This window comes from Tamandua tetradactyla, chromosome X (assembly GCF_023851605.1).
Source record: "Tamandua tetradactyla isolate mTamTet1 chromosome X, mTamTet1.pri, whole genome shotgun sequence".
NCBI lineage: Eukaryota > Metazoa > Chordata > Mammalia > Pilosa > Myrmecophagidae > Tamandua > Tamandua tetradactyla.
This window is the reverse complement of record NC_135353.1, coordinates 132,002,687-132,017,186: the sequence shown is the minus strand read 5'-3', so window position 1 is coordinate 132,017,186 and position 14,500 is coordinate 132,002,687. Positions and strand designations below refer to the sequence as shown.

Here is a 14,500-nt window from a genome sequence, read left to right as displayed (position 1 = left end):
AGCATGGTATTGGCATAAAGATAGATATATCGACCAATGGAATCGAATAGAGTGCTCAGATATAGACCCTCTCATCTATGGACATTTGATCTTTGATAAGGCAGTCAAGCCAACTCACCTGGGACAGAACAGTCTCTTCAATAAATGGTGCCTAGAGAACTGGATATCCATATGTAAAAGAATGAAAGAAGACCCGCATCTCACACCTTATACAAAAGTTAACTCAAAATGGATCAAAGATCTAAACATTAGGTCTAAGACCATGAAACAGAGGAAAATGTAGGGAGATATCTTATGAATCTTACAACTGGAGGTGGTTTTATGGACCTTAAACCTAAAGCAAGAGCACTGAAGAAAGAAAGAAAGAAATGGCAGCACCTCAAAATTAAAGACTTTTGTGCATCAAAGAACTTCATCAAGAAAGTAGAAAGACAGCCTACACAATGGGAGATAATATTTGGAAATGATATATTAGATAAAGGTCTAGTATCCAGAATATATAAAGAGATTGTTCAACTCAACAACAAAAAGACAGCCAACCCAATTACCAAATGGGAAAAAGACTTGAACAGACACCTACCAGAAGAGGAAATACGGATGGCCAAGAGGCACATGGAGAGATGCTCAATGTCCCTGGCCATTAGAGAAATGCAAATCAAAACCACAATGAGATACCATCTCACACCCACCAGAATGGCCATTATCAACAAAACAGAAAATGACAAGTGCTGGAGAGGATGCGGAGAAAGAGGCACACTTATCCACTGTTGGTGGGAATGTCAAATGGTGCAACCACTGTGGAAGGCAGTTTGGCGGTTCCTCAAAAAGCTGAATATAGAATTGCCATACGACCCAGCAATACCATTGCTAGGTATCTACTCAAAGGACTTAAGGGCAAAGGCACAAACGGACATTTGCACACCAATGTTTATAGCAGCGTTATTTACGATTGCAAAGAGATGGAAACAGCCAAAATGTCCATCAACAGAAGAATGGCTAAATAAACTGTGGTATATACATACGATGGAATATTATGCAGCTTTAAGACAGGATAAACTTATGAAGCATGTAATAACATGGATGGACCTAGAGAATATTATGCTGAGTGAGTCCAGCCAAAAACTAAAGGACAAATACTGTATGGTTCCACTGATGTGAACGGACATTTGAGAATAAACTTGAAATATGTCATTGGTAACAGAGTCCAGCAGGACTTAGAAATAGGGTAAGATAATGGGTAATTGGAGCGGAAGGGATACAGACTGCGCAACAGGACTAGATACAAAAACTCAAAAATGGACAGCACAATAATACCTAATTGTAAAGTAATCATGTTAAAACACTGAATGAAGCTGCATCTGAGCTATAGGGTTTTTTTGTGTTTTGTTTTGTTTTTTACTATTATTACTACTTTTATTTCTTTTCTCTATATTAACATTTTATATCTTTTTCTGTTGTGTTGCTAGTTCCTCTAAACCGATGCAAATGTACTAAGAAACGATGATCATGCATCTATGTGATGATGTTAAGAATTACTGAGTGCATATGTAGAACGGTATGAGTTCTAAATGTTGTGTTAATTTCTTTTTTTTTTCTTTCTTTCCGTTAATAAAAAAAAAATATATATATATATGCAGGAGCCAGCACACGCCAAAAATAAAAAAAAAAAAAAAAGGAAAGAGAGGGAAAAGAATATATAGATCTGACAAATAAAAACAAACAAACAACATACAAAAAACAGAACTCACATAGTGCTGAAATCTTCTCAACCAACCCCAAATAGGTAAAATTTTCACCACAGCTTCTCTTAAACATACAAGTTTTATTTTATATTCCATATTTTGTATCACTATCAGAAAGATTTTGTCCAATTTTATTTCATGCAGTTATTACAGAAATAATGTATATGGAATATGCTTTTAAATTTCATATGTATATTGAGGACTTGCAAGCCCTTACTCTGAAAACCTAATCATAACCTACAGGAGTTATAAAGCATACACTTCAGACAGATTCTTTTTTTTACACTCAATTTTGAAAAAGGAAAAATGTTCCCAAAACCAGCAATTGTAACCCATACCAATGTCTGAAATGTTCTTCAATTAATTGTTGTGATGTACTTTGAAATGTATTGCTTTTATGTATATATGTTATTTAAAGAGAAGGAGGAGGATACCAGAGAAAACAGGATTTAACAAATGAGAATGAGTGCTGAATCATTATATTGACGTCTTATACCAGCTAGAAGAAAAGAAATGAAAAATTACAGAACTGTAACCCATACCAAACAAGAATGGAATGATGATATGGTTAAAAAAAAAAAGATAGAGAGAGCTGTGTCTATGCAAAGAAGAATAAGCCACAGAGGCAAAGGATGAGGTGAAAAAACCTTGTGGGTGTTGCTAGAGGATCAGTACCACTCACTAGTTACTGTAAAGTTAATTCAGGAGAAGGTAGGGAATTTGCTCAAGAGCTCAAAACTAGGTAGTGGCATGCTGCTCTTGAAACTTGTGCCCCAAGCCTAATTTATGCCATAGGATCAAGGCTCTATTGAGACTGTATCCTCGAGGCCACAGGTGCATAAACCATAGCCATCTATGGAATTTACTATGATACTTTCAAAGATATGTCAAGGAGACCTGTTGAACAGCTTTTCAAAGAGATAAAGCTGAATGAGAACAGAATATATTTTCAGTGAAGAAATTATGCCCAATTTTAAAGCTCTGAAATACCAACTCACACTCCTGTTTAATGTTAATGCATCTAGCTTCTGTGTTTTCATTTTTAAAGCTTAACAGAAGAGTTTCTGAAGATTAAATGCATTAGAACAACTACATATTAATTAGATTTACATAGGAGTTTATTTGAATAAAGTCATGCCTAGATATTTATTTTTCCTTCCTAGCTTCTATATTCTACCCCAATATTGGACAGCATTTGCTGGGCAGATATAGTTATCCATTTCTACATGTTTTCATTTAAGTTTTAAATAAGGAAAACAAAAGATTTTCTTTAAAAATCATTATAAAATGTAGCAAAAAAATATGAAGTACTTCCTTCCTAGGTAGGTTAATCATGACTTGAATTCAAGAAGGGGACTCAAGGAAGTTTCTTATAAAGATGTTGAGAGCAAGATATTTTTTAAATCTTGTAAACCATTAAAAACATAACTAAAGAACAGCAGACAAATGTTAACATCATCTACTTTTCTGCAGTTGCCAAGAAGAGTTTTAAAAAGAAATGATTTCCATTATAAGACCAGCTCTTCCACTCTCGAAAAGTTTTCGTAAGAGATGGTGTTGAGATAGTCAGCCAGGAAGGAGAGCTATTTCAGTTCTTCAATTCTTTATCTAAAGCAGCACATAATAACACAAAGACACAATCTTGGGGGGTTGGGTGAAGTGTGTGGGGGGGGCAACACACACACACACTGCTACCCCTCAACTCCAGCAGCCAGAACTAAATATGCTTGCCCCTCCCATCTTCCACAGAAACAAACCGATTCCCAAACAATAGTTAAAGCCCTGTTGATCAAATTACAGAGCTGTCATGTCTTGGCAGACAAAGTAATTCAATAAATAAAAACTGCTTATGTAATTTATATTATTAAGCAACATTTAAGAAACAATTTTTTTCTGAACCTAGAAAGACTGATCTTGTAAACAGTACTCTTATCTTTGTAATAGTCCATACTGGATCACTCTATAAACTACATGTCCTGCATCAGCTTTACTATAAGTACCCTTTGCCTTCTTGTCCTCTATCCATTAAAATGAAGCCCTCTGCTGATCTCCCTCTGTAAACTGTCCTGGTGATCTACTCTACCAATCCAGCTCAATTACCATCACGATAAACATGACTTTATCTACTTCTGCTGCCCAAACCAGACACCTGAACTTGAGACACATCCCTGCCTGCCCAGAAGGATGTCTAAGGCACCTAAAACTTAGCAAAATCCCTTCAAAAGCATATCTTCACTGTACTTCTCTTAGAAAATATTTACTCAAGATAAAATTGAGTCATCTTTGTCACTTACCCTTTTCTTGCCACTGACATCAATCCAATCACCAACCCTTGAATATTTCATCCCTCAAGTCCCTAGGAACCTGACTACTTCTCTACACCATCCTAGTTCAAGAAACCAACTCTGGTGTGAAACATTTCAGCAAATGGTTTCGTTATTACAGTTCTGCTCCCCTCCAATTTATTCTTCATATTGCTATCAAGGTGAACTTTCAAAAACACCAATCTTTTAATGTTAACTTAAAATCATCTGATGGCTTCTTATTGCCCTAAGGATAAAGTCCTAAATTTCTTAAGGACTCTTACAAAGTCTTACAGGATTTGACCCCTTTCTGCTTATATCTATAAGACTCATTTTGCCCACCTCTGCCATGATAAACTTCTCTTTCAGTTCCAAGGTGCCAAATTCTCTCTTGCCTTCAAGCCTTCATATCAACAGCTTTGCCTACTGACTAGGACCTCCCATTCCCACCCTACCTTCCTTTCCTCTGGTTAATTCTGACCTTCCCCTCAGTCTGAATACAATTGGTATCGCCTCAGGGATAGCCTTCCTGACTTCTGAACTAGTCCACATTTCTCTGCCACAGGAACCCATAGCATCCAGAGAGACCCTCAAAGAACCCCAGTATGACATGCAGTCTAACTTAATAAGTCATCTCATGAATGAATGAAAGAAATGAAAAGAAGAGACATCCTAAAATACCAAGTGGTGCTCGATCTCCCCCTCATAGATTGGAGAGAATCCTCCCCCAAACCTTGATAATTCTATGCAGAAATCCTTAACATCCACAGATTCTGAACTCTTCTTTGTCGTCTCATGGAAGGAGAGGAGCGGCTCTCTGGCAGTGTGTCTGCAACATGCAGCACCAAATAAAACATATGACAGAGGCTTACTTTAATATGCGGATTGCGTGGCTGAAGCCATCACCTTCCATTTGTACCCCCTGATGTGGAATCTCCAGATTGGACAACTGTAAAGAGAAAAGCAGTTATAATAGATCACCAATTTTACAAAGGAAATTACCTTTCCTAAGTACTACTGTCTATTCTTCCGGCATCTTTTATAGGGCCATTCTTTCAAAAGTTACAACATAATAGCATAAGCACTGACCCCACCGGTTCATTTTCTAGGAAAGTATGTTAATTCCAATGAAGCTCAAAGCTGCCCCAGAGCCTCTCCTTATTTAAAAAAACACCTACACAGGCAACAAATCTTCAGAATTTGTGAGATTGATCTAATTTTTACCAGTAGCCAAAAGGAATCCAGAATCAATTCTGGTAGTTCAAAGGCAACTGTAAAATAAGATGGGTTTTCTTGTATAATTCTTAGATTATTACGTTTGTTCAAAACAAGGTTCATAGTCTAAGTCACAGTCTTATCTCATTTCTAAGTCATAAACAGTATCTAGTTTACAATGTTTCTGAAATCTATTTTTATTTTAAACAAACTATTTCTTGTGTGAAATCTAGGAAGAAAAGATTTCCAATTTATGAATTTACCCAATTAGGTATCTTTCCCAAATGGAGGATTTAGAAAGTAAGTTAAAAAAATTAAATGCAAGGATAGTGCCAGAAAGCCTGTTCATGGAAATATAGGTTATTTTTAAAATTTTTTCACATGGGCAGGCTCCAGAAATCGAACCCGGGTCTCTAGCTCAGCAGGCAAGAATTCTTACCACTGAGCCACCGTTGCACCACCTGGAACTATAGGTTATTAAGGTATGCCAGAAAGTTATCTGATCTATCAAAGAAATGTTTGTCTGTGGTAGACATGTCTAGGTTTTCTACGTTGGATTATTTACTTATACCAACCTTGTTCCAGAAAGGGTTTAAGACAGCTCTAAGTATTTTATTGAGTCCTGCTCTTGGGGCCTGGGAAGGGCAGAGGTTTAGAAAAATAACTGCTGAACAAATAAGCTTTAGGGGTTCAGATTCAAAAGGAAGGGAAATATGGGAGGACTCTAAAATGTTGCCACTCTTCTATCACAATTGGAGATATAAACATCTCTGGGAAGATTCAGTGCAGCTATTCACATTCCAGTAACTACTTTAAGCAGAAAATGTGCTTGCTTTTATCTTTAACACAGCTAGAATTTCCACTGAGAAAAGTAGGTAAGTTTTTAAGACCGAGTTCAATCGGTACAACAGAATGTTCTCGTCCTATGTATACACAACAGATACAAGAGTACACAGAAGGGGTACAGAAGGTACTAGTCTATGTAGCCTCTACAAAGACACAAGTCTTTGCAAATTTTAGTTTGTGGTTAGGGGGAACAGAGATAAAGCGCTGGATGAGAGGGCGTAAGTGCATTACATTGCTCCAGCGCACCTCGTATCCTCCCTTCCCACTGTCCATTTAGTAACTAAATGACATTCACATAATCCTTCCAAATGGCATAATGAAAAAGTTTAAGAATACATCAAGTAAACAGGAAACATGGATTTTTTCTGTATAATTTAGGAGCTATGGCGAGCACCCAGACAAGAGGACATTCATCAAGCTCACACTTAGAAGACCCAGGACATCAAGGACATGAGTACATTTTTTTAGGTGCCTGTTGGGCTTGGATCCCTCTGGGCTATTGATGTTCTTCACAATTTCACACCTAATCTGCCTTCAGATCCCAGAGCCCTCTAAAGCAGGGGCCAGCAAGCTACTTACTCAACAAGTCATATCCAGTCCACCATCTGTTTATATAAAAGAAAGTTTTACTGAAACAGAGCCATGCTCATTTGCTTACATATTGACTATGGCTGCTTTTGCACTACAACACTTTTGAGTAGATATAACAGAAACCATGATTCTCAAAGCCTAAAATATTTACTTTCTGATCCTTTACAGATTCCAATTCTTGCTCTGAAGCATAAAGGTGTTTCCAACAAATCTTCCTAAGGCACCATTATCAACCCAATGGAAATAGTCCATTTTTACATTTCCACATCTCTTCTTCACAATAATTTGAAGGGAGGGATATTCTTACAAAAAAGTAAAATTTTAAACTAGAGGGAAATAATTAAGATTTTAGAGTGTTGCTTTTGAAGAGTTGCTAATCCTTGGTCAAAACCCTCTGGGAATATAAAAAATACAGATTCTGTTCTCTCCCTTTACTTTAATGTTGGGGTTGTGCTGGCTATCAGAACTATGTATTCTTGAAAGACACTGATTCTCCCTAAGATCAGTGCTTCTTCCATGGAACAGAAGTAAAAATTTAGCTTAACATTCTAAGACCTGTTTCTCCGAAAAGAATTCAATTACTAGTGTTTAAGCAATATGTATGTATGGCTTCACTAAGTAAGAATAAGCCATCCCTTTGTCAACATCTCTAACTGGCTTAGGCAATGCTTTCACGAGGTGATATACACATATATATGTATAGTGTATATACTTGTGCATACACACACACACACACACACACACACACACACACACAACTGGTATATAAGAATTAATAGATTTTAATTCTTAAACTGTCCATTTTTTCAACTGGGAAGAATCAGTTTCCATTTCCATAAAGAACAGAAGGCCCAGAATCTTGAATCATACGTACAAAATAATTTACATCATGATGGTATTTTACATGCATACCACGAGATGCTATGATTTCAACCCTTCCTCCCCTGAAATGAACCAAATCATGACCATTCCAGTTCTAATAGAATTCATGTAGCTTTAGAAATGCTCTTTAAAAATGACTCTCCACTGCAGAGTGCCCGAAATTGCTAAAAAAAAAATTACCTCCAACCGAAGTCCTACAAATGGCATATTTGTATCACACATAGCGACAAAGTGAGCTAGAGCTTTATTAAAGGCACACATTTCTCCTGATCGTTTGGCTTTCTTGAGTTCCACTGGACATGGATCACCAGACAACTAGAATTTAAATAAAGAATGCAAGTGGGTAAAAAAGGAAGTGTGATGTAATTAAGGCAGTTAAATTACTATAGCTAACTTCAGGGTTAACCAACACAAATGTTTTTTTTTTTATGCTCTATGGCGGGGGTCACATTTCATTCTTTTTCCATGTGAGTGTTGCAGCACCATTTGTTGAATTTTTGTTGTTTTTTCCTTTGTTTCTGTTTGGGAAGCGCATGGGCCGGTAATTGAACCCAGGTTTCCAGCATGGCAGGCAATAATTCTGCCACTGACAAATGTTTTTATATTTATTCAACAAAGGCTTTTTGAGCAGCAAATACTGAGCTAAACACTGATAATTTAGTGGTAACTATTTTGTGCTTAAAACAAGTTCTCTTATGGAAAACGGTGCAAAATTAATTATTAACTGATTAAAAAGAAGCATGTTTAAGAAAATGTGACAATTGTTACTTAAAACTTATTGCCGCCTAATTTCTTTAAAAAAACCTAATTCATTCCCATATTAAAAATGGTTAAAAGCACACCAAAGTTAATATAGTATAACAGAAATTTTGTGCTCATTCCCCTATGTAAGCAGACCTTGCGCTTGGTACTGGTTCTGGGCTGTTTCCCTTGTTTTGTACGAAAAACCAAGTCCTCGATGTTGTCCTTGAACTGCTGCAGCAGAAGGGCTAAGACAGGGCTGTCCTCACGCTCCATACCGTTCACAGACATGAAGTAGTACTTGTATGCTAGCTGTGTGGGCTTATTGGGAACCTCCAACATCTCAACAACCTAAAGAAACCCAAATCAGAAATGAGATTCACAGAAACAACAAGTGTTGGATATTTTCTGTGTTATATAAAGTGGGGCTCAGAAATCTAACATAGATTTTTTTTGTTTAAACAAGGACAAATCAACCATAATGCCAAAAGAATCATTTGTCAAATCTGATACACTAAAAAGGATGTATTTTTACTGTATATAAATGAAATCTCATTAAAGCTGACCAAAAAAAGGGAAAATGGTTGAAAGATATTTAAAAGACGTTTAAATATCTGCAGCAAAATTTTCCATTATTCTTAATGTCCATGGTAAATAAAAACACAAATTAAAAAAAAAAAAAAGAAAGAAAGAAAAACAATCCCCACAGTAGTAGTTCTTTCCACTTTGATGGATGCATCAACCCTTAGTGATAAATCTGGAGAACACAGAGTAAAATACATTAAATTTTGATCTAAACTATGTGAAAACTAACTATTTCTTTATAGTAAATCACTAGCTTTCGAAACTAAAGTCTGGCTTTTTACTGATGCTAAATAAGGTCATAAAATGATAAATTACAACCATTTAATTTATGTGTGGTTAATATAAGAGATCTTTGTGTGTTTGCAGGCTTGGTTGTATACATGTCTTCTGCGTATCATTTCACATGTAGGCCAGACAGCTCACTGAGAAATGCAACAATAGCCCTTTGTTGTGTGCCAAATTTAGTTCCACAGCTGGTATTTCAGATTTCAGAAAAAAGTGAAATTCACATCAATGGCAGACATATTAGCTACATACATAGCCCTAGCTTAAGATGTGTCAGGCTACACAGGGTATCTTTTTAAGATAATGTCTTTTAGAAGTATAGGTTAAGCCCTTAAAAAAATTTACTCCCATGACCTTTGACCAATAATCCTGAATTAAGTTTTTCAAGCACTTTATATTCTTGGCCAAAGGTATCTACCTGGTATAGACAGAAATTTCTATAAGCAGTGAAATATATTTAAGATGAGTTCATATTTCAAATTCTTTCAAATTTTAACCCTTTCAAAGATCTCAAAGAAACTAAATGGATACCTACGAAAAGTTAAAAAGGAATAAGAAAAGATTTTACTGTGGTGCCTAAAAAGTACATGCAACTGATAAAATGGAATATGACTTTCATCAGGCAAGGTTGAAAAATTAAAGATAATTCAGTAAAGCTATATTTAAAAGGCTGCATTACACCAAGTCAATAATCAACTAAAACCAAACAAGCTCCAAAACATCTTGATTGCCAAAAACATCTCTAAACCTTCATGGTAGGAGCTCTCAAATTTTTAATTCTTACATAGAGGGAGGTGCCTCATTCCAATCAGAAACCAGGCCTCACTCACCATAGGAGAGATTCTAGGGTGAGTGATGGGGGCATAGCTTGTATTCCTCAAACATGCCTGATTATTATGCAATTTCTTAGAGACATGACTTTCCTCTCTCCCTCATCCCTAAGCCCTGGGTTAAGAATCACTATACCAGAGTCAAATATTCAATAAAACACATTTGCAAATTAAATTAAACAATAAAATATTCAAGATATTAACAGAATCACTGAACTCAACCATCCAAATCACCCTTTTGTGTACTTACAATGTAGTATTGGGGAAGACGGGTAAGTTTAATGAACAGCTTATTCTTAGAAAGGTTTCCAACAGGATGGGATGAGTAATTGGAAAGCTGCAATGTTTCACTGCTTATTGTAGGCAGATGTTTTATAGATTGTTTACAACGCTGCTGTCCAAGCCAAAACCTTAATTGAAAAGAGATAATCCACATCACAAAGCCACAGACTTTTCTGATTAACTGTGTGCTACTGATTTATAAATAGATTACTGAAGACCACTAAAACAACAATTGAAATTTAACCGAACTAGTAAAAGGATACATGATCACAATAATGAATCATTTCTCCAGTTTTGTATCGAATCATTTGCAATTATAGTCTAAGAAGTTTAAACTGCAGTGTGAATGATTTTGATTAGTTATAAGGGAAAATTAATTAGTATTAAGACTGAGACACGATATCATTTATTACAGGAAATGACAGATTTCATATGGTTTATAGAGAGCACAAAATAACCTCAAAATCCTTTATAGAAGTACTTAAAGTGTTTAAGAAGCAAAATAGAACAAACAATGCATAAGCATAAAAGTACCTTATTTTCCTAGTATAAATGGAAATATATATTTCACAAATATTATTTCTCTTGATAACTATACAATTTCTAATTTTTATGGAAATATATTACAACTTCCCTATCCTATTTATCAGAGGATATTGGACATCAAATGTTACTGTACTGCTAACCAAGAATTTTCTTTGAGGTAACAGAAGTTGTCTGCCTGTATGCTAAATAGCATTAGTACATTATAATTTCTGAGGTTTTTTGGGGGGGGAGGAGGTGCATGGTCTGGGAATCGAACCCGGGTCTCCAGCATGGAAGGCGAGCATTCTACCACTGAACCATCTGTGTACCCACTTTCTGAGTTTTTATACTGCGTATGTGTAAAGTGCCTAGGAGACCCACTTATTACCAGTAAGTATTAATTACCTTCTCTCTCCTTCTTCCTTTTCAGTTATGCCACCAAATTTCACATTGATGCTTTCACTATGGAACTCCTCTCATTCCCTTTATTTATCTATCCTGAGGCTAGGAAACCATATATAATTATGTGAAAAGGGATAAAGTGACTGGCTCACATACTCTTACTGATCCACAATGAGGTAACTACAGAAAATGAAAATACGAATTTAGAAACTTTTCAAAGCAAAGTAACAATGCCACAATGTCCAAGCTCATGAATAGTAGACTCACCTTGCTGAACAGGCTATAGGTGAGTTTAGATATTGCTGCACACACAGGGTAAGTCATATGTGATACAGGCTAGGTACTAGCCATGCACAGTAAAACCATGTTCTAATAGATGACATTTTAAGGGTAGTTTGTCAACTGTTACCCAAAAGTGTGTAAAATCTAGAAACCATGTTTTTCATTGAAAGACAACAAATTTAACTACAACTTTCAGGATAATCTGTTGGAACTAGCTACTGACGAAGGAATGAAGATGAATTTTTAAAACATATCGCTTGCTTCATTTTGGATGAAAGTTAAAAATGAACAACCTGGTCAAAAAGGTGAAGAGGCAGCTAACTCAAAGGGAGAAAATATTTGGAAAACATTTATGGGATAAAGGCTTGATATTCTGTATACACAAAGAAATCATAGAGCTCAACAACAAAAGAACAAACAACATGATTATAAAATGGGCTAAAGATATGAATAGACATTTTTCTGAAGAGCAAATACTGATGGCTCAAAAGCACATGAAGAGATGCTCATTTTCATTATCTATAAGGGAATTGCAGATCAAGACTCCAATGAGGTATTACCTCACACCTATTAGAATGGCAGCTTTTAAACAGGAAACTAGAAATGTTGGAGAAGATGTGGGGAAACTGGGCACTGCTGGTGGGAATGTATAATGGTACAGCCACTATGGAAGACAGTTTGGTGGTTCCTTAGAAAACTAAATATCAGGCTGCCCTATGACTTGGCGATAGCACTAATTGGTATATACCCAGAGGACTTGAAAGCAAAGATGTGAACAAACATTTGTTTCTGATGTTCAAAGTAGCATAACTCACAATTGCCAAAAGATGGAAACAATCCAACTGCCCATCAACAGATGAGTGGATAAACAAAACATGGTATATACAAACAATGGAATATCATGCAGCAGTAAGATGAAATGATGTCCTGAAGCAAATGACAACATGGATGAACCTTAAGGACTTAATGCTGAGTGAAATAAGCCAGACACAAAAGGACAGATACTATATGACTTCACTTTTATGACCCTGGTAAAGGTAAACTCAGAGGCTTATAATATAGAATATAGGGGACCTAGAGATACACGGTAGCTAATGATGGGTGAACGGTTAGCTAATGAGGTTGAACTTAAATAAAACGGACTGGATAGAAGTGAAGGCAGTTCATTAGTGGGTCTATAAGTAATACTGCCATATGAAAATTGAACACGACTGAAAGGGATTCTATAGAGCCATTATTTCATCGATTAACACTACAAATATAAGTTCTTGCATGAACTACTTCAAAGGTATGAATCTTGTTCAAAGAGTAAATAATATCAGGGTATGGGGGGAAATTGCATTGCATGCTATGGGCTATGTGTAACAGGAAGACAGCAACAGTAAAACAGTAATACCAGGGGTAAATAATGGGGTGGGGGGGACACAAGAGTTAAGGGGAGGTTTGGGTTTTCTACTTGGTGAGGGTGTGTATATTGTTTATTTTTCTCTTGGGAGCAATAAAAATTGTCTAAAATTGAGAGAGTACTGTTGACTCTGGAAATTAGACATGATGCCCAGTGGATGAAGGTGGCTGAAGGATACACTGACTAAGAAGTAGAATGGTGAACTGTGGTGTATACATATGATTGAAGATGGTGCTGCCACAGAAAGGAATGAATCATGAGGTATACAATGTTCTGAATGAACCTCTGGGACATTCAGGTGATGTAAAACAAGCCAGAAAAAAAAAAGAACAAATATTGAATGGTTACTTTTAGAAAAGATTTATAAAAAAACTGGGGCCTAGATTGTAAGCTCTTATAGCAGTTACATTTAGTCCGGAGTGGTAATTATTATTTCTAAATATTGAGAGGCTGTGCTACATATGTACAACCTGGTATTTCCCTGGAACTTTGGGTACCTATGTGACACCTAAGATTCAGAGCTGCAGTTCTGAAGATCAGCAATGCCACATGCAACAACTGTTAGAGAAACTGAAAAAGAGATCAGCCTTCAATTAGAGATAAGAACAAAGCTGATTGAGTCAAGACTAAGGTAAATCAGAATACAGGGGCAAGGAAGATATTGTCTGTATTTTAGAGCTTCACCTTCTCTATGAGACCAAAGGAAGAGAGGTTTATTTTGTCCAGAACCTAAATTTTCTGTAGCACATAATCTAACTCAACTTGTCTGGATAGCTCATTAAAACAACTCAGATACAGGGAGCCCAGAATGGGAATAAGAGCTTCTAATCCTGTCCAGTTTAATGTAATGCCCGGATATATTCCAGAATATGATGAGCAGATAATTAAAAGTATTGGCAAAGTCCCCTGAGGGACAGGAGAAAAATATGGAACTATTAAACTTTACCAGCGGGGAAACCCCAGATATTGTCTTAAACATTAGGGACTCCCACGTCAACAGGCCAAGCCCTTGATCTTCAGAGTTGTTCTTGTGAAGCTAATTTATGTAGCAGAGAAGCTCAGCCGACCTATAGTTATGCCTAAGACTTACTTTCAGAGGACCTCTTCTGTTGCTAAGATGTGGCTCTGTCTCTCTAAGCTCAACTCTGCAAGTGAAATCATTACTTTGCCCACTACGTGGGACATGACACCCAGGGGTGAAAATCTCCCTGGCAATGTGGGATATGACTTCCAGGGATCAGTCTGGCCCTGGCACTGAGGGATTGACAATGCCTTCTTGACCAAAAGGGGGAAAAGAATTGTAACTAACTAAGGTATTCGTGGCTGAGAAAATTCGAATAGAGTCAAGAGGCTACTCTAGAGGCTACTCTTTTTTTTATTTTTAGATAAGTTGTAAAATCATACAGAAAACATAGAATTCCAATATACCCTACACACACTCTTAATGCAAACTTCAGAGACATTGCTATTTATCATGGTTTACCAAAACCCAAACAAAACCATTCCTGCCTAAAGAACACCTAAGGCCTTATCTGAGATTCTACAAAGGTTCTATGTACTATGATTACTTTCCAGAAACCTACA

The 14,500-nt window shown here is 36.4% G+C and overlaps 1 protein-coding gene across 3 annotated transcripts in view; it reads right to left on the bottom strand.

The window, feature by feature from the left end:
• MED14 (mediator complex subunit 14) overlaps positions 1-14,500 on the bottom strand; it is a 105,697-nt gene that overhangs the window by 49,528 nt on the left and 41,669 nt on the right. For all 3 annotated transcript variants that reach the window (XM_077144930.1, XM_077144931.1, XM_077144933.1), the window contains 4 exons: positions 10,271-10,430; positions 8,477-8,671; positions 7,760-7,894; positions 4,918-4,994 (listed from right to left, as the gene is read on the bottom strand). In XM_077144930.1, the coding sequence (XP_077001045.1) occupies positions 4,918-4,994; positions 7,760-7,894; positions 8,477-8,671; positions 10,271-10,430 (567 nt within the window). The remainder of the gene's footprint in view (positions 1-4,917; positions 4,995-7,759; positions 7,895-8,476; positions 8,672-10,270; positions 10,431-14,500) is intronic.